The 27,322-nt window shown below is 36.3% G+C and overlaps 1 protein-coding gene across 1 annotated transcript in view; it reads left to right on the top strand.

The window, feature by feature from the left end:
- The window catches only part of LOC124776920 (monocarboxylate transporter 13-like), a 157,581-nt gene extending 130,985 nt beyond the window's left edge, over positions 1-26,596 (top strand). The window contains exons 5-9 of the mRNA XM_047252134.1: positions 8,725-8,947; positions 13,094-13,196; positions 17,348-17,578; positions 19,151-19,433; positions 26,203-26,596. Of these exons, the coding sequence (XP_047108090.1) occupies positions 8,725-8,947; positions 13,094-13,196; positions 17,348-17,578; positions 19,151-19,433; positions 26,203-26,363 (1,001 nt within the window). The 3' untranslated portion in view covers positions 26,364-26,596. The remainder of the gene's footprint in view (positions 1-8,724; positions 8,948-13,093; positions 13,197-17,347; positions 17,579-19,150; positions 19,434-26,202) is intronic.
- Positions 26,597-27,322: the final 726 nt, after the last annotated feature.

Genomic DNA, 27,322 nt, shown 5'->3' with positions numbered 1-27,322 from the left:
GAAATTCTCAGTTGGATCCATGGTGTAATGAATGAATGAATGTATGAATGAAGGAGAAAAATACTGTTGGAGCACAAAAAAGTTCAATATGCTGCCCCTCTTTAAAAGACTCTGACAGAGAACATGGGGAATTAGCAGCTTAAATCCTCATTCTGCCTTCCACATAAAAAACAGATTCACACTCTATGAACACAGAATGTTCTTTCCAGAAAGTACATTCTGAATGCTTTTATCCAGTCGCTCGTTGTAGTGATATCTTCGTATTCAGCATCACCCCCACTGCCACTGTCTGTCTTTCTTTCTCTCCCACTGTCTCCTTTTCTCCCATGGCCACTTCCTCATATCTTTCTCTCTGTGTCGCTGTGTTCATCCATTACTCTCTCTCTCTCTCTCTCTCTCTCTCTCTCTCTCTCTCTCTCTCTCTCTCTCTCTCTCTCCCTCCTCTCAAAACGCCGTTGTCTACTCTCCACACATCTGGGGATGATTTTCTTGGAGGTTTTGACTCGGTGTTTTCTCTCTCCCAACATCATAGTCTCCTCTCTCTTCCATTGTCACTGTCACCCTCTTTCAGCACAAAAAAATGTGAAAATGTATGTGTATGAAAACTTTCGGTAAGGGGGACAGAATGAGAATTGAGGTAGCTGGTTCCGTACTTTTCAGTGTCTGTTAAAGAGGAGGATATTCTCCTTTTTTTGTGCTCAGATGGAAGCATTTTTCCCTGTTACAGCAGTGTGTGCTGCTCATTTATATACTTTGCTTTCACATATTTTGACACATTTATACAACAAATAAGTACACATAATATAAGGTTAACACACAATCTCTCCCATCCAATGAAAGCTCACTTTACACTACTTTACATACCAATTTAGGCTACACAAACAGTATACCAAAAAATGCAGTTTCATTTGCAAGTACAAAGAATTTTGCATAGCAAAATTTTTTGTATAGAGCTTTACCACCAGGTGGTGTCGCCAGGTCAAGACAGTATAAGCATCCTGTTTCCATCATACAGGGACAGCACACCATAAAATTTTATTCACGAAAAAATGGCAACTATAAACATAATTTGGCGACATCTCCTTACAGTGTCCCCAGAATCCGTGACGTGTTAACTGCATCAGTTTAAACTACGTTAATGCCTCAGACTGGACATTACGTGCATAAGTATGGTAACTTTGAACCTCTAGCTCTCAGCAATGAATGATTATATTGAAAAAAGTGTCTTAAGAACATATTGTAAAAATTTTAGATTTGTCATGAATAGAAATTATAGAAATGACCATCCTCACTATTGGTTCTTTAGGTACCCAGAAATCAGAGTTTTTCAAAGTTCCTTTAGGAACTGCCCATGAGCAAATGGCACTTTTATAAGTCACCTAAGGCCCACCCTGGACCACACCAGATGTAAAGGAACCAATGAATTTGCTCAATTTCCCTGGGCTGAAGGAAGTGTGTAATGTGCAAATTTTGATCTTGTTTTGTAAGATAGCTACAGTATGACCTTTCTTCCAACAGGCATAAAAATAGTGACTAGGTCAAGGGTAAAGCACTTGACACATTAACTCTGTGCTCAATAGAACTCAAAATGTGAAGCCCCCTGAAAAAATACTTGGAGAAACAAAAGATGGCAGCTTGGATAGCAAAAAGACTAATAATCATAATACAGTTCTTACTTTGCCCTCAATACATGGGGAGGTTCTTAAATGACAAAGATCAACTTCTCATATCAGTAAACAACATTGTAAATGTAAAGGTACTTCTACAGATGAGTAAGTCCATATCAAATCGACCAATGATTTGGGCCTCATGGTATCACATATTTATTACTTTTTGTTTATTGTGTGTGCTGATACAGTAAACAACTAGTACAAAATTTCATACTATTTTGTTGTGTATTTCATTTGTTTTTAAATTTCAAGAAGTGAAAATTGTTCATTAATCTGTCAGTACGATGTAGCGAAAATGGCCGTAACTTCATGCTAGCAAGAAAAACTTCCATTTTCTCTAAAAAGCTAGTAAGCTGGCTTAAGAGTTAGGTTCACTAAGCACTGAATTACGTTTATTAATCTAATGGTATAAACCTCACAAGATATTCATTTGTCATGTGTAATAGTAACTAATGCATAAGAATGGCTTCAGTGTATATCTTCATTTTTGTTGAAAGAGTTCTAAGCAATATTTTTCTGACAAGAGTATGAAAATAAATGGAATGAAAAAGCTGCACAAAGCGTGTGTGTGTCATTGACTGGGGTGATGGCAACAATGCCAGTTCCATTAACCTTTTCAGTTCAAAATTGTAAAACTCTTGATGCAGTCCGGTGGCAGATAGTGCAGTGTCAAGGTACAGACAGAACTTTTGGTAGTCCTGAGAAATGGAGCCATTAGATGGATGTTCCCAATTGTAGAAGGTGTGATCCAGGACTTTTTACCTGGGATTGAATTTTCTATGAGATAGGGTTGCTAAGTTAGAACTTTCTAATGATAAATGCTACCTTATTCAAGTTCGTAGTAAGACTGTTCACATCTGTGATACGGTGCAAGACCTAAACTCCAGATGAGTTTAATGAACTGTAGTATAGTTGCCTACAGTGGGTGCAGATACAGTGACCATTTACTGTTTGCTTACAGTGACATTTTGTGCGCTTGCTTACAAAAACAGTTCATCAAACATACCTGGAGTTGAGGGCTCTCACTGGGATTATGGATGTAAACACATCTTACTACAAAATTTACTAAGTGAAGTTACCATTAGAGGGGTCTAATTTGGTGTCCCTCTCTCATAGAAATTCAATGCCAATGACACATTCCTGATCGGACCTAAAATTAGGAATGTGCATGTAATAGCGCCATTTCCCAGGACTACAGGAAACTGTTTACACCTTAGTGTTGCAAGACCTGGTACTGACCGTACTGAGAATTGTATATTTCTGAACTGACAAGGTTAACAATAACTGGCATAATTGCTCTCAGCCCATCACATAATCAACATTGTAGGGTCTAATGAGGTCACATTCAGTTCACTGAATTTGACATAATGGGGCAACTGTCTTCCACCACTTCAACCATATTAATGATTGGATCCATTATGTGCCAGTTTGTTTCAGCAGTGCAGTTTTACATCTGATTATGGACTTATTGTTGCCAAGGTGTTAAACTTCAGAACATCCTTGAAAGAGTGAAATCGCATGGAAGATTTTTGGCTTACTGAATCTGTTCTGTAATAGTGTTTAATTTAGCTAGTGTACATCATCGGTTCCCATCACATCACTCCTGTCTGGCCTGCTGATTGCTGTTACAAAGTGGGGTGCACTCAGCACTTGTGAGACAAATTGAGGCTCTACTTCCTCGAGAAGTAGTGGCTCTGGTCACAAAAACTGACAATGGCTAGGAGAGTGATGTGCTGACCACATGCCCCTATTTATGTGTCCAGTGACATCAGTAGGCTGAAGGTGACATGGCAGTCGGTCAATATCATTGGGCCTTCCGTGGCCTGTTTGCACGGTGATATCTGCTGTACATGATTCGAAATGGGTGTCAGGATGGTTTCTTGAGTAAAATAAAAAATAATACAACAAAAACTATAGAAAAACGTGGAAAAGAAATTGACAAAAAATATTTGATTGACACAAACTATAGATAGAAACTGAGAACAGTTTTCACAGAATTTGCAAAAACAGTGATATGCATGTATGTATATATGATGGTAGTTTCATAATTCTGAAAAAAAGCAAGGGAAAACAGCTTTTAAAGAAAACCTCACCTTACTTCTCAACATAGACTCCTTTGAGGCATATACATGTGGTCCAGCGATCCTCCATCTTTTTGATTCCATAAAAAAAAATAGAATCTGTCAAACTTCGTAAAATACTCATTGATTACAACTATCTTTAATCATTTGATAAAAATTTCTTCCTTGTGAACTAAAGTTTCAAATTGGTGAAAAAGATGTCACTTGGGGTATAGTCTGGTGAATAGAGTGAATGAGGAATCAATACAAAGCCCAATTCATCTGCTTTCACCATTGTCATCACTGATGTATGGGACAGTGCATTTTCCTGGTCAAAGAGCACTCTTTTGCGTGCCAACTTTGGTCTTTATGGAGAGAATGCAAGTTTCAAATGGTCGAATGATGAAGCATAATAGGGTCTAGTTATGGTTCTGCCTTTTTCCAAGTAATGTGAGGATTCTTCCTTTGGAATGCCAAAAAAACAGTGACCATCACCCTACCAGCTGACAAAATGGTCTTTGTCTTCTTTGGCGCTCTATCACCAGCTTTTACCCATTGTTTTGACTGCTGTTTTGACTCTGGTGTTTAATGAAGGATTCAGGTTTCAACAATAGTTACAAACTATCAAAAGTTCTTGCAGATTGTGACCAAACATTGACAGACATTGTGTTAAACTGTTGGATTGGAAATTATTTTGGTTGACTGCAAACAATCTGAGCACTCACCTCACACACAGCTTTTTCATAGCCAATACATCATGCAGGATATTATGTGCTCACTTACTTGAGATGCCTACAGTCTCAGTAATGTCACGAATTTTTATTCAGCAGTCTTGAATAACCATTTTGTGGATTATGTCAATGATTTACTTTGTCGTGACCTCAATTGGACGGCCAGTGTGTGCTTCGTCTTTCATGCTTGTCCGATCACATTTAAGTTCATTAATCCAAAAGTAAATGATCATCGATGATGGTGCAGAGTCTGCATGAACTTCATCCAATTCTGTTTCAATTTGTGCAGCAGTTAAATGCTTCATGAAAATATTTAATAACAGTACAAAACTCAATCTTCTCCATTTTCAATCATAGCGTACCCACTGACCAATTCAGATAGCTTTCTACAACGAACTGTACACTGTACATTGTTGAAATTCTGTATAAAATCCTTGGCATAATCAAGATTACCGACCATAGAGGCTCAACAGAAATATTCCATTCATTCATTCATGGAAAGTTACCAGAATTATCAAACCACCTTTGTATTTGTGTACTGCTAAATGAGATAAATCCGTTGAAGTACACAGATTGTATGAAAACTTACTATTTGCCTCTTTAATGTTCCACAAAAAATTGTGAAACTTTTCTAAACTCAACATCTACAAAAATGAGTTTCGTGAAATGTGAACATCTACTACTTGTGGTAGACATTTATTGTTAGATTTTGGGAAAGTAGCTCACTACTTCCCAATCAGGGGTCACAGCTGCATGCTTCCTGATACGGTACCTGACACCATAGAAAACAAATTGAGAAAACTTGAAACTATTACCTTGCCATCTCATTGTCGTGAGGTTCTGAGCAACCATGGTACATGTATGGTTCTGGCCAAGGACTATCATGTGTAAGATTTCAAGATCACTGCTAACAGATGAACAAGAGAAGCTACAATTCAAAATGTCTGAAGCCAGAGTTCTTATTTACAAAAAAGCAAACCAAGATAGCCATCTGCAAAGTCATAACATAAGTTTCCTTTCCGATCATTGTTGAAGTGAAAAAACTAATGTAGATCATGTTATTCATCAATTAGCTGTAATAAAATCTGGAAACTGTGTGTCAAAATAGCTGATGATGTAAAGAGACTAGATCTTTTATATTGGAAGGCCCTAGAGTATTTCAATGAACGTGACAATGAAAATGATGAAGTACAGCACCTTAATAAACCAATTAATTAAATTATTTGTTCCATAGGTTAAAATAAACTTGAACATCTCTCTATATAAAAGGAACTGTCCTGACCTGACTGACTCATCATCGCCCAGCCCAAACTGTTAAAGATGGAAACTTGAAGTTTGGAGAGGGTGTCAATTTTACATTATAGGCATCATTTAAGAAGGGACTGTCTGAAATTGCAATCCTAAGGTGCTGAAATGGGATATTAAAGGCTTTTTGAATGTAAGCAATTATTAAGGGAATTTTGAAGCTAGAACTATGGAAACTGGTAGTTGGTTTCTCTGTCAGAAAAAAAGATAAGTGTTTCAGCATTTATGGAAACTTGACCACCAAGGGTGTAAAATAGTGGCCAAAAGTTCTTTGAAAATAATTGCTAAAGAACTATTAAAGAATTTTTAAGGCTACATGTATGGTGATTGGTACTTGACTGCTTGGTTAAAAAAAAAAAAAAAAAAATTCTGTAAATTCAGTCCCTAAGGAAGTGCAATAGGGGAATGAACATTTTTAAGAAAATATTTAGTTATATAAAAAAAATTTTGAAGCTAAATTTTTGAAAATTGAGCTCGATTAGGTATAAAGAAATATTTGTTCGGGGATGAAACTTGCTCTGAAAATATCTCCACAAGAATGCAAAAGGCATGATTAACATAAACTTTGGACTCCAGCTGCTAGAATCGCTTTTTGGTTGGAAGTACATTCAGTAAAGACCATGCTTGTAGGTCCTTAATTACTGTAAAAATCTAAGAAGGTGCTGCAGTTTGTGAGCAACATAAAAATTTGATTAAATAAAAACAAAAAGAAAAAAATCTCTGCAAGCCATATCATTTATGTGAGCAGAGCAGTAGACACTAAGGTAGTTGCTGCTATAAAAGAATCTATATGAAGGTGTTCAGTTTTGGAAAAAAATCCTAATTTTTATATGATTTTATTTGCAGCTGAATGCTCATAGAATTTTTTTTCCATGGTTGTAGAGTGTATCTCGAGTTTGTCAAACACAATTTCGTAAGAAATCATCAATGTACTGTATATTATACAAACAGTTCAATAGAATATTTCTCAAAAACTTTGTTTCTTGAAGATATTGACTTTTGTAAAAACAGTTCTTGATTACTAAAATGGCAGAGAGAAAATGTCAGGACTAGCCAAGAATAAAAAGAAGTCACAGTGGATTGGGGAGTGTGAAGAAGCACTAGTACAAAGAGCTTGAAAATGAAGGAAATGTAGATCTTAGAACAGTTCAGACAATAAAGAAAAGAAATATAAAAAATTATCTGGAAAATCAAAATTTGAGAATCTCAGCTTATGGGAACAGAAGAAAATTTCTTCAGATATAATACTAGAAATTCTTATCAAACTTTTAAGCATTTTCTTAAAGGGCACCAAGCACAAAGTATTTGTTTCAAAGGTAAAAATGGCAAGAAAGGATAAAATAGCAAAGATAATACTGAAATATTTGTAAAATATTTTGACATGTGCTTAAACTGTACAATTCAAGTTGGAATTTCTAGTAACATGGCAAAATCCAGGAGATTTCGTAATAACAGAGCTAGAAATTCATGGAGTCATCAAAGTACTCAAAAACAAGAAAGAAAGAATTAAAAACCATTTTCATACAGAGTAGTCATTCCCATCTTGCATTCAGAACAGACTTTCATATTCTGATGCATAAGTCTCTAACAAACTGCCATTAGACAGCAGTCAAGAAATTGAAAATTCCAGATATTCTAAGTTGAAGTGAGAGCTTATCATATTAGCTACTCCTGACACTTTATTACAATATTAAAACTAAGATGTGCGAGTTCTGCATAATTCTAACAGTTGTACTAAACAGGTTTTGACATTGGTAGTGTATAGGTGGCTCATACTGTTCCATGTAAAGTTACATAAATGCTTCATTTGAAGTACTTACTAATGTAAGAGGAGCCGCAGTGGTTTATTTTCAAAGTAGTCTATTTTTCATACACGGTGTATGAAGTAGTCTAGAAGTAATTCCTAGAATATCGGTGTTGGTGGCTACAAAACTGGTCATTACTTGTTGTTAGTACATTTTAAAGAAGTATCCTGTAGAAGGCTGCTTCTGCTAGTTATACACTGACTCGGCCCACATCCTCGAAGACTCTCCTTCATGATAGGATTTGTGGAGCATGCTGTGGTAACAAGTGAATAAATAAAAATGAATACAAGATGCTGTCATGTGATTGAATGTCTTCAGCCATCCCTGGTCTTCCAGGATATTGTAGCTACAGTATCGTCAAATATGTGCCACATCAACTTGTTACTCAGTGTTGCATTGGGATACGGGTTTCTTAATGCCTACTGACCATGACCTACTGCAATTAGTCTTTGACTCTTGTTTTAAACTTGAGGTTAATTTCATATAGTGCCAAAATTACATGTTAAATTAATGTAAGTTTGTAATCATCTGAAGCTCACTCCGCAAATTGCCAATTTATGATTTAGACTCAATGACTGAAGTTTTGTGCTAGCTGCATGAAAAATACTATACACTGCTTTATTTCCCTCTGACAAATTTGCGTGATAGTGTAGGTATTAGGCTAACAGTAAGAGCTTTCCCGCTGATTAGCTATGTGAAATATATATTGATGATGCTTATCAGAGTCAATTTATAGCAGTTTAATAATAATCATTCACAAAATTTATGACCATTGTTCCTATTTGTTAATGTATACTGTCAGTTCGGGTTCTCTGAAGGTTCTCCACAAATAAAAGGAATGGAATGGAATTAAATAAGAGTGAACATGTTTGACTGGATGTTTAGGAAATAAATTCACCCCACAAATTGTTACAACTAAGTACAGCCTTTGAGCAAATATTAAAAGCCAGACATCTAGTAACTTCCTGTATAAATTAAGTCAACTTTCAACTATGAAGGTATCTTGCTCAGCACTTTCACATTACAATAAAGTTGTAGAACAGATAGTCAGACAATGAATAAGCTGTATTTTTGTGTAATTTCAGTGATTTTGATACACAGTATTGAGTGATGGTGAGGTGATGATCATATTTACTTTGATTTGTATTGCCAGGTCTTCGTGAGACTTCTACCAAGCAGTCAGTACAACATGCCATTAACCCTGCTGTGAGAGCAGTGGCAAGGAGTGAAAATGAGAATAGGCCATTCCATTCTGTTCTCAACATTCCAACATGGGTTCATGCAGGTGACCAACACCTGCCACCTGATGTGGCAGCTAGGGCCAAGCAAAGGGAACCACTTTCTCCACCTCCACCACGGGCTATAGATCGCCATCGGTGAGCTCAATATAAATATATGAATTCAATAATCTATTCTCTAATGCAATGTTAAATGTCATCACAGGATGTCGAGATCTGAGGCTTGCCCATTCTGTGAAGCAGGGTAGAATGCAATCTGTTGCAGATCTAATAAGAGTTCAGTACTGATGCAGGCACACATGTTTTGGAGCACACTGTACAGTGTACATTGTGGAATATGAGGCTCTGTAGCAGACAGCCCATGTGTGTTCCCTTGTTTACCCAACCATCATAAATGGCAATTGCAGTGGACATGGGATCATCGAGACTGGACTATGCCATTTGGACAGATGGATCATGTTTGTTGCACACCAAGTTGATGGTCATGTCTGGATACTATCATCCAGAGAAATGGTTGCTCAAAACTACACACCATGTCACAACCACAGGCTGGTGGTGGCAATGGGTGGTGGCAATGTTTTGCAGTGGTACTCATATTGGTAATCAAAGGTGTGATGAAAATACGGACTAAATGAACATCGTTACTGTCCAACTGCATTTCGTCAGTTTTCTTGCCTTCCCCGACAGTGATGGCAGCGTCCAGCAGCAAAACAGTTGCCACAGTTCCAGAATTGTGCTATATTGGTTTGAAGAGCATGTCAATGAACTTGTGTTGATGTCTTAGCCACCAAATTTATCTGATCTGATTCAGACTGAGTGCACCTACAACTCTATTAGGCACCAACTTCTCACCCATAAACCACTAGTATGAAATGTATGGGAATTGTATGATCTATGCACAAACATCTGATGCCACAGACTTTCAGAAACCTTCCAAAGGCTTATTGAATACAGGCACACAGAATTGTTACTGTATTGCATTTCATAGGTGGGCCCAACATTGTATTAAACAAACAGTCTGTTTCAGTTCACTGATTTTTGTTTGTACAAGAATTTAATTGCCAGTTCTTCTTTACACTTAGTTTGATCAGGCAAGTGTGTGTTGGTATTCCTTTCATTTTTTCTGTAACATGGTCTCAGGCATCTGATGACATTAGCTTTTTTATGTAAAAATTCTTTCATTATTGTAATTGTGGCCATAACAATAGTGCTGTGAACAGTGTTCTGTTTCCAAACATAAAACTTTGTTGTGCACCTCTGGTTTTAAACTTGGTAATCACCCCTGTTCTGCTACTACTAGATTATTTCCTATAATTAATGGATATCTTCTAATTGTTGAAAACTTGAGGAGATAACTTCTTGAGGATTCATCTAGCCTTTGCACATCTACTTCTGCTTAAAGATCTTCACAAGCTATATACAGGGTGTTTCAAAAATGACCGGTATATTTGAAACGGCAATAAAAACTAAACGAGCAGCGATAGAAATACACCGTTTGTTGCAATATGCTTAGGACAACAGTACATTTTCAGGCAGACAAACTTTCGAAATTACAGTAGTTACAATTTTCAACAACTGATGGCGCTGCAAGTGATGTGAAAGATATAGAAGACAACGCAGTCTGTGGGTGCGCCATTCTGTACGTCGTCTTTCTGCTGTAAGCGTGTGCTGTTCACAATGTGCAAGTGTGCTGTAGACAACATGGTTTATTCCTTAGAACAGAGGATTTTTCTGGTGTTGGATTTCCACCGCCTAGAACACAGTGTTGTTGCAACAAGACGAAGTTTTCAACGGAGGTTTAATGTAACCAAAGAACCGAAAAGCGATACAATAAAGGATCTGTTTGAAAAATTTCAACGGACTGGGAACGTGACGGATGAACATGCTGGAAAGGTAGGGCGACCGTGTACGGCAACCACAGAGGGCAACGCGCAGCTAGTGCAGCAGGTGATCCAACAGCGGCCTCGGGTTTCCGTTCGCCGTGTTGCAGCTGCGGTCCAAATGACGCCAATGTCCACGTATCGTCTCATGCGCCAGAGTTTACACCTCTATCCATACAAAATTCAAACGCGGCAACCCCTCAGCGCCGCTACCATTGCTGCACGAGAGACATTCGCTAACGATATAGTGCACAGGATTGATGACGGTGATATGCATGTGGGAAGCATTTGGTTTACTGGCGAAGCTTATTTTTACCTGGACGGCTTCGTCAATAAACAGAACTGGTGCATATGGGGAACCGAAAAGCCCCATGTTGCAGTCCCATCGTCCCTGCATCCTCAAAAAGTACTGGACTGGGCTGCCATTTCTTCCAAAGGAATCATTGGCCCATTTTTCAGATCCGAAACGATTACTGCATCACGCTATCTGGACATTCTTCGTGAATTTGTGGCGGTACAAACAGCCTTAGACGACACTGCGAACACCTCGTGGTTTATGCAAGATGGTGCCTGGCCACATCGCACGGCCGACGTCTTTAATTTCCTGAATGAATATTTCGATGATCGTGTGATTGCTTTGGGCTATCCGAAACATACAGGAGGCGGCATGGATTGGCCTCCCTATTCGCCAGACATGAACCCCTGTGACTTCTTTCTGTGGGGACACTTGAAAGACCAGGTGTACCGCCAGAATCCAGAAACAATTGAACAGCTGAAGCAGTACATCTCATTTGCATGTGAAGCCATTCCGCCAGACACGTTGTCAAAGGTTTCGGGTAATTTCATTCAGAGACTACGCCATATTATTGCTACGCATGGTGGATATGTGGAAAATATCGTACTATAGAGTTTCCCAGACCGCAGCGCCATCTGTTGTTGAAAATTGTAACTACTGTAATTTCGAAAGTTTGTCTGCCTGAAAATGTACTGTTGTCCCAAGCATATTGCAACAAACGGTGTATTTCTATCGCTGCTCGTTTAGTTTTTATTGCCGTTTCAAATATACCGGTCATTTTTGAAACACCCTGTATATTAGTACAGTGTAATGTCACACTTTAAGAACTTGTACACATTTTCCTCCTCTCTTTGATGTACAAAGGCAGTGTCTTCTTCAGTAATGCCATCTGAAAAGAAAGAGAGAAGAAAGGAAAAAAAAAAAAAAAACACTAAGGAGTTCATAGAACAGAATCTTTTATTCCTCTTTAACTGACACTGTCCTGAAGAATTGTGCGCCAAATTGCATTGGTGTAGATGTAGATAGTCTTTTGAATAAAACTGACATCAGATTCAAAAGCTGTATGTATTTTTATGTTTCCATTACTCAGCTGAATGGTGATAAAATTTTCGTAGTTACTAGATACAATACAGATTGAGGATGAATTTAATTATCGATAAAGCAAAGTACCCTAGCTATGCAAACTGTCATAATTGTTGCTTGGTAGTGTTCACTGTTGCTAAAAAGAACTGCTTCGTCTTTGCAGTTCATGTTTGAAATTTAGTTTACAATTTGTGCATCTTTGCATTTGTTGTTTGCAGAAAATTCAGTTCATGAATAGAATTCACTCTCAAAACATCTTCAGTTTTGTTCCTCTCAGTCAGCATTTACTTCCCATAAATTAAACCAACACCATCTTCTATCATTTGAAATTACATATTTTTGCATCTGTTAAATGGGTGTGGACTGGTGTAACCTTTTCAAGGTAATTACAAATTCTTGTAGGATCTGAGAGTGTAATTGAAATTGTTTAATTGGGTAAAGGCTAACATGTATGGGAATCACATTTGTCATTACCTAAGGTGATCATGCTTTTTGCAGATTGTTGCAAGTGTTCCAGCCCAAGATGCTTCCATTTTTTTTTTTCCTCCCCCTTCCTGAATAGTGTTGTGGTATTTCAGGAAGCAGTTCATATAAACTGCACAGAGAACTAACTTAAAATGCATGTGCTATTTCATTCATAATGTATAAAATATTCTACCAATAATAAATAGAGCACATAATCCAAGTAGAAGGAAGGAACACTGGAGAAATCATTGTAGACATAACAATATAAACAAGAGAAAAATATCATCTAAATTGCCAGATGTCTTTCCTGTGACTGCAGTTTTTTTTTCTAACAGTAAAATAATGGTGAAAAAGAAAATAATTGCCCAAGTAAATATTTCTCATGGATCTTATCGATAAAGTACCAAATTAATGACAGTTTTTGCATTTTGTTCTACATTCTGTTCTACCCAGATTCATAAAAAATTTTCTCAGCATTAAATATTTTTAAAATTGTTATTCTTATGGAAAGCTACAATTATCGTTGGTTGTGTCTGTTGTCATTAAGAATTTCTTTGGCAGGCATTCGCTGACATTTCGGGGTGCTCTTCTCCCTACACAAACTCAAAGGACACTGTCATGCCCTAACCTGTGGTCAGAGCCAATTTTTTTGGAGTATAAGGAGGTAAATAACAATAATAATAATTATGAGTAACTTTTTGTGAAGAGTGACTGAACATTATTTGTTAACATTTATATTTATTATTATAAATTTGTTTTTCCCAATTTAAGAGCTTGATTGTTCTAGGGTGGAAATACTTTTATTTTCTTACCAAGATCTGTTCACATGTTCACTCGTCTCTTTCATTTTTCCATCCATTGCATTTCTTGTACCTTGTACCTTTCGAACTTCTCAGTAAATGTGTGTTCCGAATTTTGTTCTAATCACTTTATTGGCCTATGTAAAGAAAGTTGATGAAACTGAATTCACTTTCACCCTATTTACTTAACAACTTCCTCTAAAATTACTGAAAAGTTAATGCATATAACAATTACTGAACACGTCATGAAGATGGAAGGTCTCAACAAAAGCCAGTTTGGCTGTAAAGGGCTGTTAAACAGAAAATGCACTTGCAAATTATGTCTTTGCATCTCTCTTGGACAAAGCTAAATTAGTTGGAATTAGTGGTGTTGCAGGTAATAAGCTACAATCATATATTGCAGACAGAATACAAAAAGTGATTTTAAACAGCTCTGGTTGGATACGTGATAACTCTGCTAAAGCTGTTTAATTCCAGTTCCAGCAGCAAGATTTTTTTCTTTTTTGTTTAGATTTTAGACTATCATGGTATCTGGCTTCTTAACTATTATGCAGCTACTGCAGCAGGTATTACATAAACACGAGCAATTATTTGGTATCAAGTGGTTGTAATTAAAGTGCAATTACTGAGAGAGGTCCAGTGTTGGCTGTGATTATAACATGGCAGCAAAACTTGGTAATAAACTAATGTGTTAATCGAGGACCTATTTATACTGGAAAAGAATTGGTTCCAATTTTGGCCACCGGATGCTAATCTGGCACTGTGAATGCAAGCAAGTCAAATAGAAGTGTTTCCATATATAATGGATATGGAATGGGACATGAGCAGAAAAGGTCAAATAAGTGAGACATGCATAATGTTGACCTCATTATTGACCTTCGTGTACAAAATTTGTTCAGGATGAGCACTGGAGACATCAGTGAAATGCTTCACTATAAAACAATGTGATCAGCAACAAATGAGAGTATAATCATTCTTAATATTCCACTTTACTGTTCTTTTCCATACATTCCACCCCTTCATACTTTCCACTCATTTGACAGCATTGCTACTCCCCCTTCAGTCTGCAGTTGAATCCTTCAGCATACCCCTCACCCCCTCTGCCCCTCAAAACCAAATACCTGGCCATTCAAAGTGAATACACATTGGTAAGGTTCGTAATTATTTCCACCCAAAAACAGATAGTTGTTATGTTCAACATAAAAAAGACTGTAGTCAAGGACTATGTACTATTTAAGAAACAGTTTACTACAGCATAATTTGCCAGATCAGAGTTAAAAAAAATTAACTACAAGGAACCCTTGAGTGTACAGATGCAAATTCAATCTTTAGTAAGGCTCATTTGAAAGTGTTATGTTAGTTGCTAATGACTCACCCAGTGCATCAGGAGAGTGACAGAAAATGAGTGTCTGGGATGTACAGAGATCAACCTTCTATGGGATGTCTGTACTGCACTTCCCAAAATGGATGTCATCAACACTCAATAAATGTTAAAGACAAATCATTAACTTCCCCCATGAACACTGAATGAAAAATGGCACACCACAGTGACCACAAAGATTCTTACCATCTAGGTTGAAGGTGAACTCCTTGAAAGTTCCAAACTATGTAGGATAGTCAATATCCACTCACAAGGAATGCATATAAAACCATATTGGTGTAACGGGATGATAACCGACTGAATGTGATGGCATGCAACCGAATGCAAAACAGTTTGTTGTGGAACCTATATGAAACTGGCTATACTTTAGTGTAGCTGCAGATAGCATGATAATGTCTTAGAGACATGGAAAAAACAAACATCCAGAGGCAAAATTTTTCCAGTGGTTCCAGCTGGCATGAATTTGAATGTCACACACTTCTCAGGAGAAATAATTCGCTCTGAACGAGTATGATTTTTATATGCAGACCAGGAAATCTAGGAGAAAAGAAAAAAAATATATTTTGAGCAGCTATTGGCCATAAGCAGTGCTTATACCATAGTTGTAGTTCTCTTATGCCCATTTTTCCACTCTTGTTTGCTGTGATGTGAATATTTCCTACTGCCCTTGCAAGAATACACATGTGAGAGAGAATTGTGGGGGACAGAGCATCTCCAACTGATTACAGCACAATAAATAACTTTCTAGCCAATTTACCAACCAGATAAACAGTCAGCATAACTTTACATGAATGTGTTAAGGCATTGATGCATTGATGTTAGTTGATCTTGGTACAGCCCTCTTTGTACCTGTAATCCCCAGGGTTCCTTACATGTGCATTCCCTCTTCAAAACTTGAATTGTCAAAGTTGAACACACATTCCTTACTGGATGATGGAATAAATTTGTTTGTCTCATCTACAAATAATCATGCAAATTCTGCAGTTTGCTGTGCACTGTCAAGTTAACATTTGGTTTGAAATTCCATTATCTTATGTCTTCCAATTCTGTTTTAAGTGATGCAACCAGCCACTACTCTTGGAATCTCTGTAATCTATGTCATGTGTAGTTTGACGTGAGTAATGTAGTAGGTTACTATCATGTGTATCCTGTAAATTGTATTGAGAATCCTGAAAATGTGCAAACACTAGTTTATGTCCTCCCTTTAATATTGATGGTTTTTCTTATGCATTGTTTGCTTATATTGCTGTGAACTTATTCAAATCTGTTCATAATTGTCTTTTACTATGCTGCAGATTATCTTCCATGTACATAATTATGTTTAGTACCTGCTCCTTGGACATTGATCATTCTTTACTGTGTGTCACTGGAGATGGGATTTGCAGCTCCCTCTCTAACAAGGAGGATGAACTACATGGCTCAATACCTGCTTCAGTTTCACTTTAGCTTGTTAAGAATGTGTCGTTCTGATTGTCCTCGTCATGTACATTGTCCACATAGTTGAGCATATGTGACACTGCGCATTCCACTGATACATCGTGCAGAATTGCAAATATTTCATCTGCCACTTCTTCCTCATTCTACAAAATTCATTGGGTTCTTTTCTGATGAAATGTGAACCTTAACAACTATTGTTATAGATATAATATGAAGTTTACTTTATTTATCATTGCCATTGTTCTGCTTTGTATCAACACCACTAGCACTGTAGCACTTTTGTGAGTTACTCATTGAGTAAGCATTTCAACTATGCTCTGTAGCCTCATGCTGTGCTCATCATTGACTACCTCGAGTCCCGTCCCCTGTTGTCACCAACAGCCAATAGTGCAGTTGCACGGAAGACAGTATGTGGGTCTTCGAATGCTATAAACATCATTGCCCTTTCTTGTCCTTGCACTGAAGGGGTACCTCCCTAGACCTGGAATCGAACTTTCGAACTTGAGTATTGTAAGTACAGGTTTTAAGAGTTCTGCAGTAACTGGGCAATGCCGTTACACAATATTCACTGAAGATACTTTTCTTGCATCTGATTACAATGTTGCCAGATTGTATTTCTTTGATATTCATTCTCCATTGAAAGTCTGCATGGGACACAATTTACACAGATTTTGTACTATTGGTATGCAAGGAATTGTGTTGTGGTGTTGGAGTGCATAAATTTTGATTAACTTTGTTTCTTGTTAGAGGAAGCTCTACTCATTTTTAATTCTCTTTCCATCCTTTTCATTATGGCAGATTTTTTTATTATTAATCAAAAGCTGAAAAAAGTCAGAGAAAACATGAAGGGTAAAAGCATTGTGGAGGAACTTCTACTATTTTATTCAACAGTTCATTTGGCAGTAGAATGGGAAACAGGAAACACAAAATATTGAAAATGTGCTAGTACTTTTTGCTTGCTATATTTCTGACACTGATATCAGCATTCACGTTGTACACCAAGCACTCAATCAAGTAAATTGTTTGCGGGTGCTACCTATCAGTGCTGAGTTACCAGCAAGAAAGTGAATATATCCATATCTATTTTACTGAGTGCTTAGTGCTGGCCAACAATGTTCTTTGAGATTAGCATTGTTAACAATAAATGTACAAACAAGTGTATTATCTTGAAAAACATTTTTGTTCTTCATTTTTCAGCAAGAACAACCATGCTTGAGTGAAATGGTTGGGATCCTTGCAGGCATGGTGGATGTTTCCCACTTTGCAGATGCACGTTTCTCATTGTTTGCAGCATCCAACTTCTTGCTGTATACTTGGTATGAAGTTCCATATGTCTTCCTCACAGACCGGGCAGTGGAAATGGGTATCAGTGAAAATGATGCATCACTGCTTATCAGTGCACTGGGACTGCTGAATATGGTTGGAATGGTAAGGCAGGAATTGGGTCATAGAAAAAACAGAATATACATAGAATATATAAGTAAACCACAAACTCTGGTAAAGCGATAAACTGTCATCAAGTACTATTGAATTTTTTTTATAGAAGCAGTTGCACAATAATACCAGACATTTGTATATTGTGGATGCTGTGCACTTGAAATAAAACTAATTATGATATAAAGGAGGTGTTGAGTTGTACAGGCACAGTGAAAAGTCTGCTAAACATTGAAGGTGTCAGACAAAAGAATCCTCCTCCACAAATAAAAAACAGGCACACACCTTCACACTAAGACAATCTGAACACGTGACCCTTGTTGTTTAATTGTGCCTGTCTGTGATTCAGTGCCTCTTCTATATAGTAACAATCTAAGCTTCTCATAATATTGTTGTTGTATCATCGTGTGTTATCAGTCCCAAAATGTTATCGAGCAGAGCTAATAATTAAAATAATTTATGAAACATTTTCTAAGAATGCTTGTCTCTCCTCATGAATAGTGATTTTCTACAACTTTTCACTCTTTAAGATAAAGTGATGCCAGTGATATAGCTGAATTGTTATAAAATAAAAATTCTAAATACTCTGAGCTGCCACAGTGATTAAGGCACTTAGACTTGTATGTTGTGAAATTTAAATCCATGTCACATCACTTCAGTAAAATCCTTGGTCGTTTCCTTTGTAAGACCAAAGCCAATTTACTCTGTTTTGCCCATTTGGAATTCATATCCCATTACTAATGACCTTGTCATCTCTTAAGACATTAAACAGTAATCTTTCTTTCATTTACCATCTTACAAATGTTACATTTGAAAACAATTAAAAATTGGGGGGTAGGGGTGTGGGGGGGGGGGGGGGGGGGGGCTGGGGGAGAATAAGCACAGTTTTTTCATTTGATATGTTATAATCACTACATAATCAAACAATATAATATTTCTTAAATTTTAATTGTGTAACATACTGTGTAGTAGCAGCATGTATGCTACATAAAGTTCAAATGTGGGAGAGGGAGGGGTGGGGGAATGCAAATAATAAATTATATTTCATTTTCGTATTGTATTCACCTGGCAAGGAGCTTCCCATGTTCCACTAGAACGTTTTTGGATAGTTTTCTCTTCAGTAAAAAATCTAGTGCTTTTTTCTCAGTAATCCAAAATTAGATGATAACTGCCTGAAAAGGATACAAAGGGTGTGATTGGTTCTCATATAAAGGAAATATTCTTTCTGTTTTCTGAAACATTGAGAAAGTGAAGTTCACATGTCTGAAATATAACATCAGGAATTTTTTGTCTACATAATAGTGCTTCAGTAGGCTTAATTATAGGTTTAATGATGACAGAAACACACAAGGTATACTGTTAGATTAAGTGCTTGAAATTGGCAGACAGTACTGGCCATTTTTGGGATGCTGTACAAATATCAGAATTGCATTTCATAAGGAAAAATACATGTTTTATTCATTTAACAGGATAAAGAAATTATTTTTTGGACATAAAATTGTTATATGCTTAAGAGCAAAAATATTACAGTATGAAGTTACAGTGACACTTCTTCCACATTTCTAGGTGATACTTGGGTGGATGGGTGACAGACCTAAAGTGAATGCTGTTGCTGTCTATGCAGTATGCATGACTGTATGTGGTTTGTGCACTGCTGTTGTGCCACTAGTGCATACATACATAGGTTTGATGATCATTGCATGCATATTTGGTCTCTCAATCTCTGCAAATTACACACTTGCATCAATTATTTTGGTGGAAATGGTATCACTAGAAAGATTCACAAATGGCTATGGCCTTCTATTGCTTGTACAAGGTCTTGGGAATATAATTGGGCCACCTCTAGCAGGTAAGAATCTTTTTTTTTCTAAGCAAAAGCCATATTGTCTTGTAATTGATTATTCTTTAGTCAGAAGTTCGTGTAACATTACTATTTATTAGTTAAAGCAATAATCATAACTGAAAACTTTTAAATAATTATTATTCTATCTGGTAATGAAAAACTTTTGTTCTGTTATTTTTTTGGTATGAATTTTCACAAAGAACAAACTTTGAAACATTAATCACACCAGCTAACATGCTGTAGTCAGACCTTCCCCCCCCCCCCCCCCCCCCCCCCCCCCCCCCCCACCGCCTTCCCCACTTCTGACAAGTATTTGAATGATTTGTGGAGTTTCTAGTTTATTTAATCTTTAAACTGACAATAAAAATCTGTTGTAATGGCCTTTTGATCAGTTTATTCAAAAATTTCTTAGTGCCTAACATTTTGATTTATTAGTTCTGAAAAGGTGTGAGCTGTAATTGTACTTGCTCTCAACTTCAGAAAGCAGGTATTGGTCAGTTGTGACGATCTCTACACCTCTACACTCTCTATGAAATGATGCACTCATTAAAGGTTATGGACGGTTCATTATTTATTGGTATCTCAATATTTTGCCCTGACAACAAGAAATTCTCCAAAGTGAACAGGCAGTTTTCAGGTCACTAGAAGCCACATACAACCTTTGACAAATATATTGAATGTCTTGGGTGGATGCAGTGTAGTTGGTACTACTTGCCCAAGCTTGGTCAGTTGCCATTCAGCATCTGTCGAGACACCCAGTTTTCAGTGTATTGCAGAAATTGTGTTGCACAGCAGTACTGTTATGCATAATGCAGCAATGTGCAAATGTTAAAATCTGGTTCAGACTCAGGTAAGTGACAAAGCAATGTGACTAATGTTATGCTGGGTGTGTGATGATGATACTTTATTGAAAAGTGGGTATAAGGTGGTACAAGCATTTTCTTGTATGAGTGCTTATTCAAATGTAATTGAAACCTTGAGAAAATTTAAACTGTGTTAAGTTTGTATCTCAAGACCTGACTCCTGGACACACACACCTTTCTTGACTGAACAGTCCTTATTTGCCAGATCTTGCCTCCTGCCAATCATCTGCATTTTGCTTCTCAAGAAGAAACCTTTAAAAAGGGGGGCAATATTTTTTTATTTTTGACACCTTGTGCAATGTGAATGCTGAATATAATATTTAGCACCTATCTGATGTGGATATACAGTACAATAAAACTGTTTGCTTATGAAAATTATATAAAAATGTTTGAAACTTAAAAGAAAAATAGGCAGTTGTTGCCAATAATGAATAATATGGTTAACACACACACACACCCATTATTTGTAGCACTGAAATTGAGCATGCATCTGATTTATCAGTACAGGATTACTACTGTCAAATAGTATTCATTCAATTGAATGAATCTTCTGGGTGATGATACTACAAAGGATCAGAATACATTAGGCTTAATTTAGGTACTTTATTAAGAGAGAGGAGAGTGGGGCCATTGGAGATGAAATGAGCAGCTTATCAAAGATGGATAACTCCATATATCACTTATTTTACAGGTGAAACAAAAACTACAGGGATCTGTATGGTATAGAACACTGAATATTTTTCAGGTGTTTCTTAAGATTCTTTAAAAAAATCAGTTAAGTGTTTTGGTATGGAGTGAGTAATAAAGCTGAAATTTGTGAATAAATTCAGTTGTCCAGTTATGTTGCACATCTGAGTGTTTGTCAACTCAAAACTGTAGGTAGATATTGACACATCTATGCAATTTCAAAATCGGTGTGCTTCACATTGTATTAAGAAAATTAGTTTTCATGGCATTTTTCTTGTAATGAGACTGAATTGGTATTAATAAACAGCCTGTAGGGATATTAAACTCAATGCGAGACTCGCTTTTCTGGCCAGGGTGCTGCGGATGATTTTCGGACAGAGCTGGAGGAAAAGACAGTGCATAGTATACTACAATTAATGCAGATGTATGTGCAATTGCTCTTGAGAATAAAGTCTACGTTGTGCTAAAAGTGTCATGTACAGTATGACTGGAAGAAGTTCCTAGCACACCATGGCACTCTCTTCCTATAAGCCTATAGCAGAAAACTCTATGTAAAAAAAAATTAAAAAAAAATAATGTATTACATTATTAATCTTATTTCAGTATGTAAATTTCACTAAAACAACATATAAGTTCGCAAAAATCAGTATTCTTGTGATGCTGAAGAGCAACTTAATACTGTCAGTCACAATTTCTTCTGATCAGAAAATGGAAATATTCATTCACAAATTTCACTGTCAACAACACTTTAAACTTCAGTTTGAAATTGTGCTGAATTATTCTCAGATGTATTTTTGTACCACTGCAGCATTTGAGTCTCCTAAGACTTCTTTCCATAGTGCCTGGTCAACAGTTTTTTGACATTGTTTGCTTTCTGACGGTTGATTTTGTAGCCAGTTGGAATCAGTGTGAGGCTTAGCACACAAAAATGATATAGAATTCACAGTTATATTTATTTATTTCATGTTACGTAGATCCTGGAAACGAGTGCATCGCAAGGATATGGAACTTGTCAAATTGTTCGTAGTTCAAGCATAACTTGTATAAATACATACAATAAAGATACAATGTAAACAAAATCAATAGACAACAGCACGATCAATAAACAGAAAATTGTTTTTCACATATTAAGGATAAGTAATATATATCAAAAAACAAAGATGATGTGACTTACCAAACGAAAGTGCTGGCAGGTCGAAAGACACACAAACAAACATACACACAAAATTCAAGCTTTCGCAACAAACTGTTGCCTCATCAGGAAAGAGGGAAGGAGAGGGAAAGACGAAAGGATGTGGGTTTTAAGGGAGAGGGTAAGGAGTCATTCCAATCCTGGGAGCGGAAAGACTTACCTTAGGGGGAATGTCTGCTTGTGTCTGTATATGTGTGGATGGATGTGTGTATACCCGTCCTTTTTTCCCCCTAAGGTAAGTCTTTCTGCTCCCGGGACTGGAATGACTCCTTACCCTCTCCCTTAAAACCCACATCCTTTCGTCTTTCCCTCTCCTTCCCTCTTTCCTGATGAGGCAACAGTTTGTTGCGAAAGCTTCAATTTTGTGTGTATGTTTGTGTGTCTATCGACCTGCCAGCGCTTTCGTTTGGTAAGTCACATCATCTTTGGTTTTTTGATAAATTTTTCCCACGTGGAATGTTTCCCTCTATTAATGTAAATAAGATACCAACTAAACAACAGCACATTCAACTAACAGAAATTTTTTGTTTCACATGTTAAGGATGAGTAATATATAAAGGAATCAAGGTAAGTTCACTATTCCAAGGGAAATACAGAAATACCAATAAACAATTTTCATATGCCTATTCAAAACAAAATTAATTACACTTTTTATAAAACACTTGCAAGTTTAGTGATATATACATTTTATTTCACACATTCAGCATGGTATAAAAAGATTTCTCTATCAGGTACTCCTTGATAGTTTGTCTGAATGCTGGAAGTCTATTGTTAAGGCATTTGATGTGTGGTGGGAGAGCATTAAACAACTTAACACTGGAGTAGTAAGCTCCTTTTTGAACCATAGTGAGACTTTTCAATTCAATGTGCAGACTGTTTTTGGTCCTCGTGTTATAGTCATGAAATTGGCTGTTATCTTTGTAGATAGAAGGGTTATTACAGACAAAGGTCACCAAAGAAAAGATATACTGTGAGGCAGTGGTAAGGATCCCCATCTTTCGAAACAAGCCTTTACAAGAGTGTCTTTGATGGACACCACTCATTATTCTGATGGCTTTTTTTTTTTTTTTGTGCAGTGAAAATTTTCTCTGCAAGAGGTTGGTTCCCCCAGAATATAATAGCATATGACATTAATGAATGAAAATAGCCGAAGTAAGAAACCTTAATGGTATCTAGCCACTGAAACCACTTAAGCAATAACCCGTAGTGCAAATATTGCTGAGCTAAGTGGTTTCTAAAGATGAAGAATGTGTGTCAACCAATTACATTTGTTGTCTATATAAGCACCCAGGAATTTTGTAACCTCAACTTTTTGTATTGCTTGATCTCTACACTTAATGTTAATTTCTTCCAGATTTCTTTGTGCAGTATGGAATCTCATATTAAGAGTTTTATCTGTATTGAGTGAGAGACCATTTGAAGAAAACCAATTTACTATATCATTGAAAACTTCATTTGTAGTTCGTTCAAGATTGTTGTCTGTAAAATCATCAATTAGAATTGTAGTATCATCTGCAAAAAGAGTAAATTTACTCTTTGTATCAGAACAAAGTGGGAGAAAAAGAAGTTCCTACAGTGATGCTGTAATCCAATTCTCATTTGACATGATAGTTTTTCCTAGTTTTCAATCATGTTAGGATCAATATTCTATAGTGTGGCAGTTGAAAAGGCTAGTTTTGGGTTGATTTTATTATTGCTTCTACTTCCTGTCTCCAGTTACATACAAGCTAGTTTTTTCCAATAACTGCAGTGTTCCATGTTTGGTAAATATTTTGTTGTGATCTTCAGTGTTCATGATGATACTTTTTGTTCTGTGATCTTTATCCAATACACCAAATACTCATTCTGAGGGAAGGAAAGGAGGACAAGTAAAGGGAAAAATAGTTAGAGATTGGACATTCCTTGGAGCACGTTTTTTTTTTATTTTTTTTATTTTTTATTTTTTTTTTAGCCAGAAACAGCACATGGTCAAAAGACATTTTTGTTTTGTCCTGCACAGCCATCTGCAACAAGACAAATGGCAACAATGAAGTCCAACTCCCCATTTTGGAGTTTTCAGAAAGATTACCAAATGCAGCAGAACCTATTTGATCAGAAGATTTCTGCATTTTATTTTCAAACCATAAATATAGGGATACCCTTTTGTTAATCAAGGGTGAACATGAAGACCCAGTCATCAGTCATGACTGTCAATTTATAACAGTAAAGTTGACAGCTGAAATAAGTGTTTTGACCTGGCACTTTGGGTAGAGGCAAATTTTTCTGCATTTTTTGCAATGCATCTGCACAAATTTAGAAGTGACCCACTAAAATAATCAATGCTTGAATGTCTTTGTGGAAATGCCTTGATGATATGTTCATTTTTAATAATTGCACTCAGTGCCACATATTCCATACCAGCTATTAACAGCTGAATTCAGCAACTTATTTTCCTTGTTTCAGTCCACATTATTAAGCTCCTTTCCAAAAAGAGTTGTAGATGGCTCTTGTTATGAGCCTGGAATTGCCTTCACACACTTGTAAATACAACCTCAACAGCATAACACAACCTATATTACCCAATGTATTGGCTACTACTCTCCTGTACAGAGTATTTTGTTGTTAGATCTGTAATACTGGCTGGAGTCAGACATAAAATACAGATAAACTGAAATCCTAAACCTACTTCAGACTTCTAGCAATTCAGAACTAGGGAACCCAGCAGTCCAGAAAAGTAAAGTAAATGGTAAATAAATTTAACTACAAAACTGAGTTTTGATATAAAATAGCATCTCACAAGTATTATCTTCATCATTCAATTAACACATTCATCTAAATCATTTTAAATGTGTCACTCTATCGCTGAACAAGGGAGAGGAAAACTTGTGTGTAATGATGATCAATATAAATGTTCCTTAACTATGCAAGTGTCATAAAATTCTGTGAAAAGTGATTCACTGGGAAGAGTTTGACATTTTGGAATGTCCTTATCATTGTTGCTTCTTTTTAGTTCTTCCAGATTATTATACGAGTTAGACCATTCTATTCTTTGAATGTCACTCTAAAAATACAAGATTTGTGTGTCCCATAAATATTACATTTAATGTTTTCTTACTTCTCCAGTTCAACCTAAGATTTTTTTTGACAATGTAAATAAAGGAGACATGATTGCATAGTACTATGAAAGGTACTTTTATTTACAAAGCCTATGAGTGTCTCTTGGGTTACTGAGTTAATTTAGTAAGAAATAGTTACAAAATGGTGGTGCTACAAAATAAATCCTCAAGATAAAACTTCATTGCATATTAAAACACTGTCCTGGACCAGGAGTTTACTCTGGAATCTTGCTTCTCGTGGAAGAACGCTAGTGCATAAATGTATGCATGAGAACTTCTGTTAAGTTTCGGGAGTATGAAAGGGATACCGACAAATATGAAATGGAGATTTAGTAGTAAACAAACAAATGTAATCTGCAGTTCAGTTCGAAGTCACTGTGAATTGCATTAAGGATGGTTACTCTGATTTGGAGCTAGAAAGAACAGTTACAATAGTAGTCAGTAATCAAAGAAGGGAAACAAAAACTGAAGATAAGTGAAACAGAGCTAAGGCAGAGTGTTAGCATTCGGTTCAACAACAACAGCAACAATAATAACAAATACTACTACTACTACTACTACTACTACTACTACTACTACTACTGAGGTCCACAGGAACAAGAGTGGCAAATCAGTCTGTAGGTTTCAGGAATGCCAGTTCTTTGGAAGGAGAAGATAATGGACAACATTTACCATTTCATCAACTAGTAATTAAGCATGTTCCTCCCATGATGCACAGTAATAAAAGGTATTACAACATAAATATTTGTTCCCTATTGATGTAATGTAATTTAAATCCTTCTGAGTTATAGATTTAAAGGAACACAGTATAGAATATTCCACTTCAAACAAAAGATATATCAATGTCAAAATAACTTGCACACCCTCGGGTGTCATACTGATGCATAATTTGTGTTCTGTAACATTTTATTCCACTAACGTATTATTTCATTTTGCAGGTTGGCTTTATGATATTTCTGGAAGTTACGATCTGTCATTTTATTTAGCGGGATTATTTATAATTTTATCTGGTCTCCTACTTTTTGTGCTGCCTGTGTGTAGATGGTGCAAAAAATTGAAGAGTTTGAAGAATGTCAGTGGAAATGAAACAATAACCTAAGCAGTGTGATGTTAGTGCTTAGTTATTTGCTAGTCACCAGCTTTTGAAAATACCAAGGACAATTGACATTGCTGAAACTAGTTCTAGAGTGCCTTGTATAATGTTTAATATTATACAAAAATTAATAACTTATGGAGTCATATTAGTTGCTACTTGTTATTGTAAAAGTCATAATTTTACTCTGTAAAATTGAGATTTAAATAATTGTTAAATATATGCTCATATTTACTGAACTTTGTTTACTGAAGATACGACTGCCTACATTGATCAGACTGTGAAACTAGTAAATAGTGTTCACCAAATTCTCATCGACTGACATTGTTTTCATCCATTCACTATTGATTGGGTGCTTGTCAGTGATAGATTTATAAAACCTACTTTACTTCCTTTAGACTAGATATTTTGTATGACTGTGCTTTATATTTACCTCCTTTTAGCAGTTCTGCTCAAATTGCACGCTCTCCAGGGGGCTCGCAATACTAGGTTCCTCAATTTCAAACTGGGTTACTGTAAAAGTTTTTTGTATGGCTCAGTGTTTGAACATATGACCAATTGTAAATTCTGATGAAATTTATTTTACTTTAATTTTTATTAATAAGGAAATAATTTCTTGTGCAGAAAATAATATAATAGCTGTTACTCAGAAACAAACACAGTTACTAAGGTGTGCCAGAGGCAAACACTTCAATAAATTTAGAAAATAATAATCTTCAACAGACAGTCACAGATGTTAAATCAGTTAGAAATTTCTACTTGATACATGAGACCATTACTGTAGGGAGGTGCAAATATAAGTTGGTGGGGCAAATATAGGGTGTCTATAAATTATCTTTACAACATTAGAGTCTAAAAATATTAAAACCCTGCTAGGTTATGGTTTGCAACATGTGAAAAATAGCTCAGTTTTGTTTCCACAGTCAGTCATATCAATGTGTGCATCCTTAGTGTGTACAAAAGTC

This window comes from Schistocerca piceifrons, chromosome 2, assembly GCF_021461385.2.
Source record: "Schistocerca piceifrons isolate TAMUIC-IGC-003096 chromosome 2, iqSchPice1.1, whole genome shotgun sequence".
In the NCBI taxonomy this organism is placed as follows: domain Eukaryota; kingdom Metazoa; phylum Arthropoda; class Insecta; order Orthoptera; family Acrididae; genus Schistocerca; species Schistocerca piceifrons.
The sequence above is the reverse complement of the archived record's forward strand: the minus strand, read 5'-3'. Positions and strand labels throughout refer to the sequence as shown.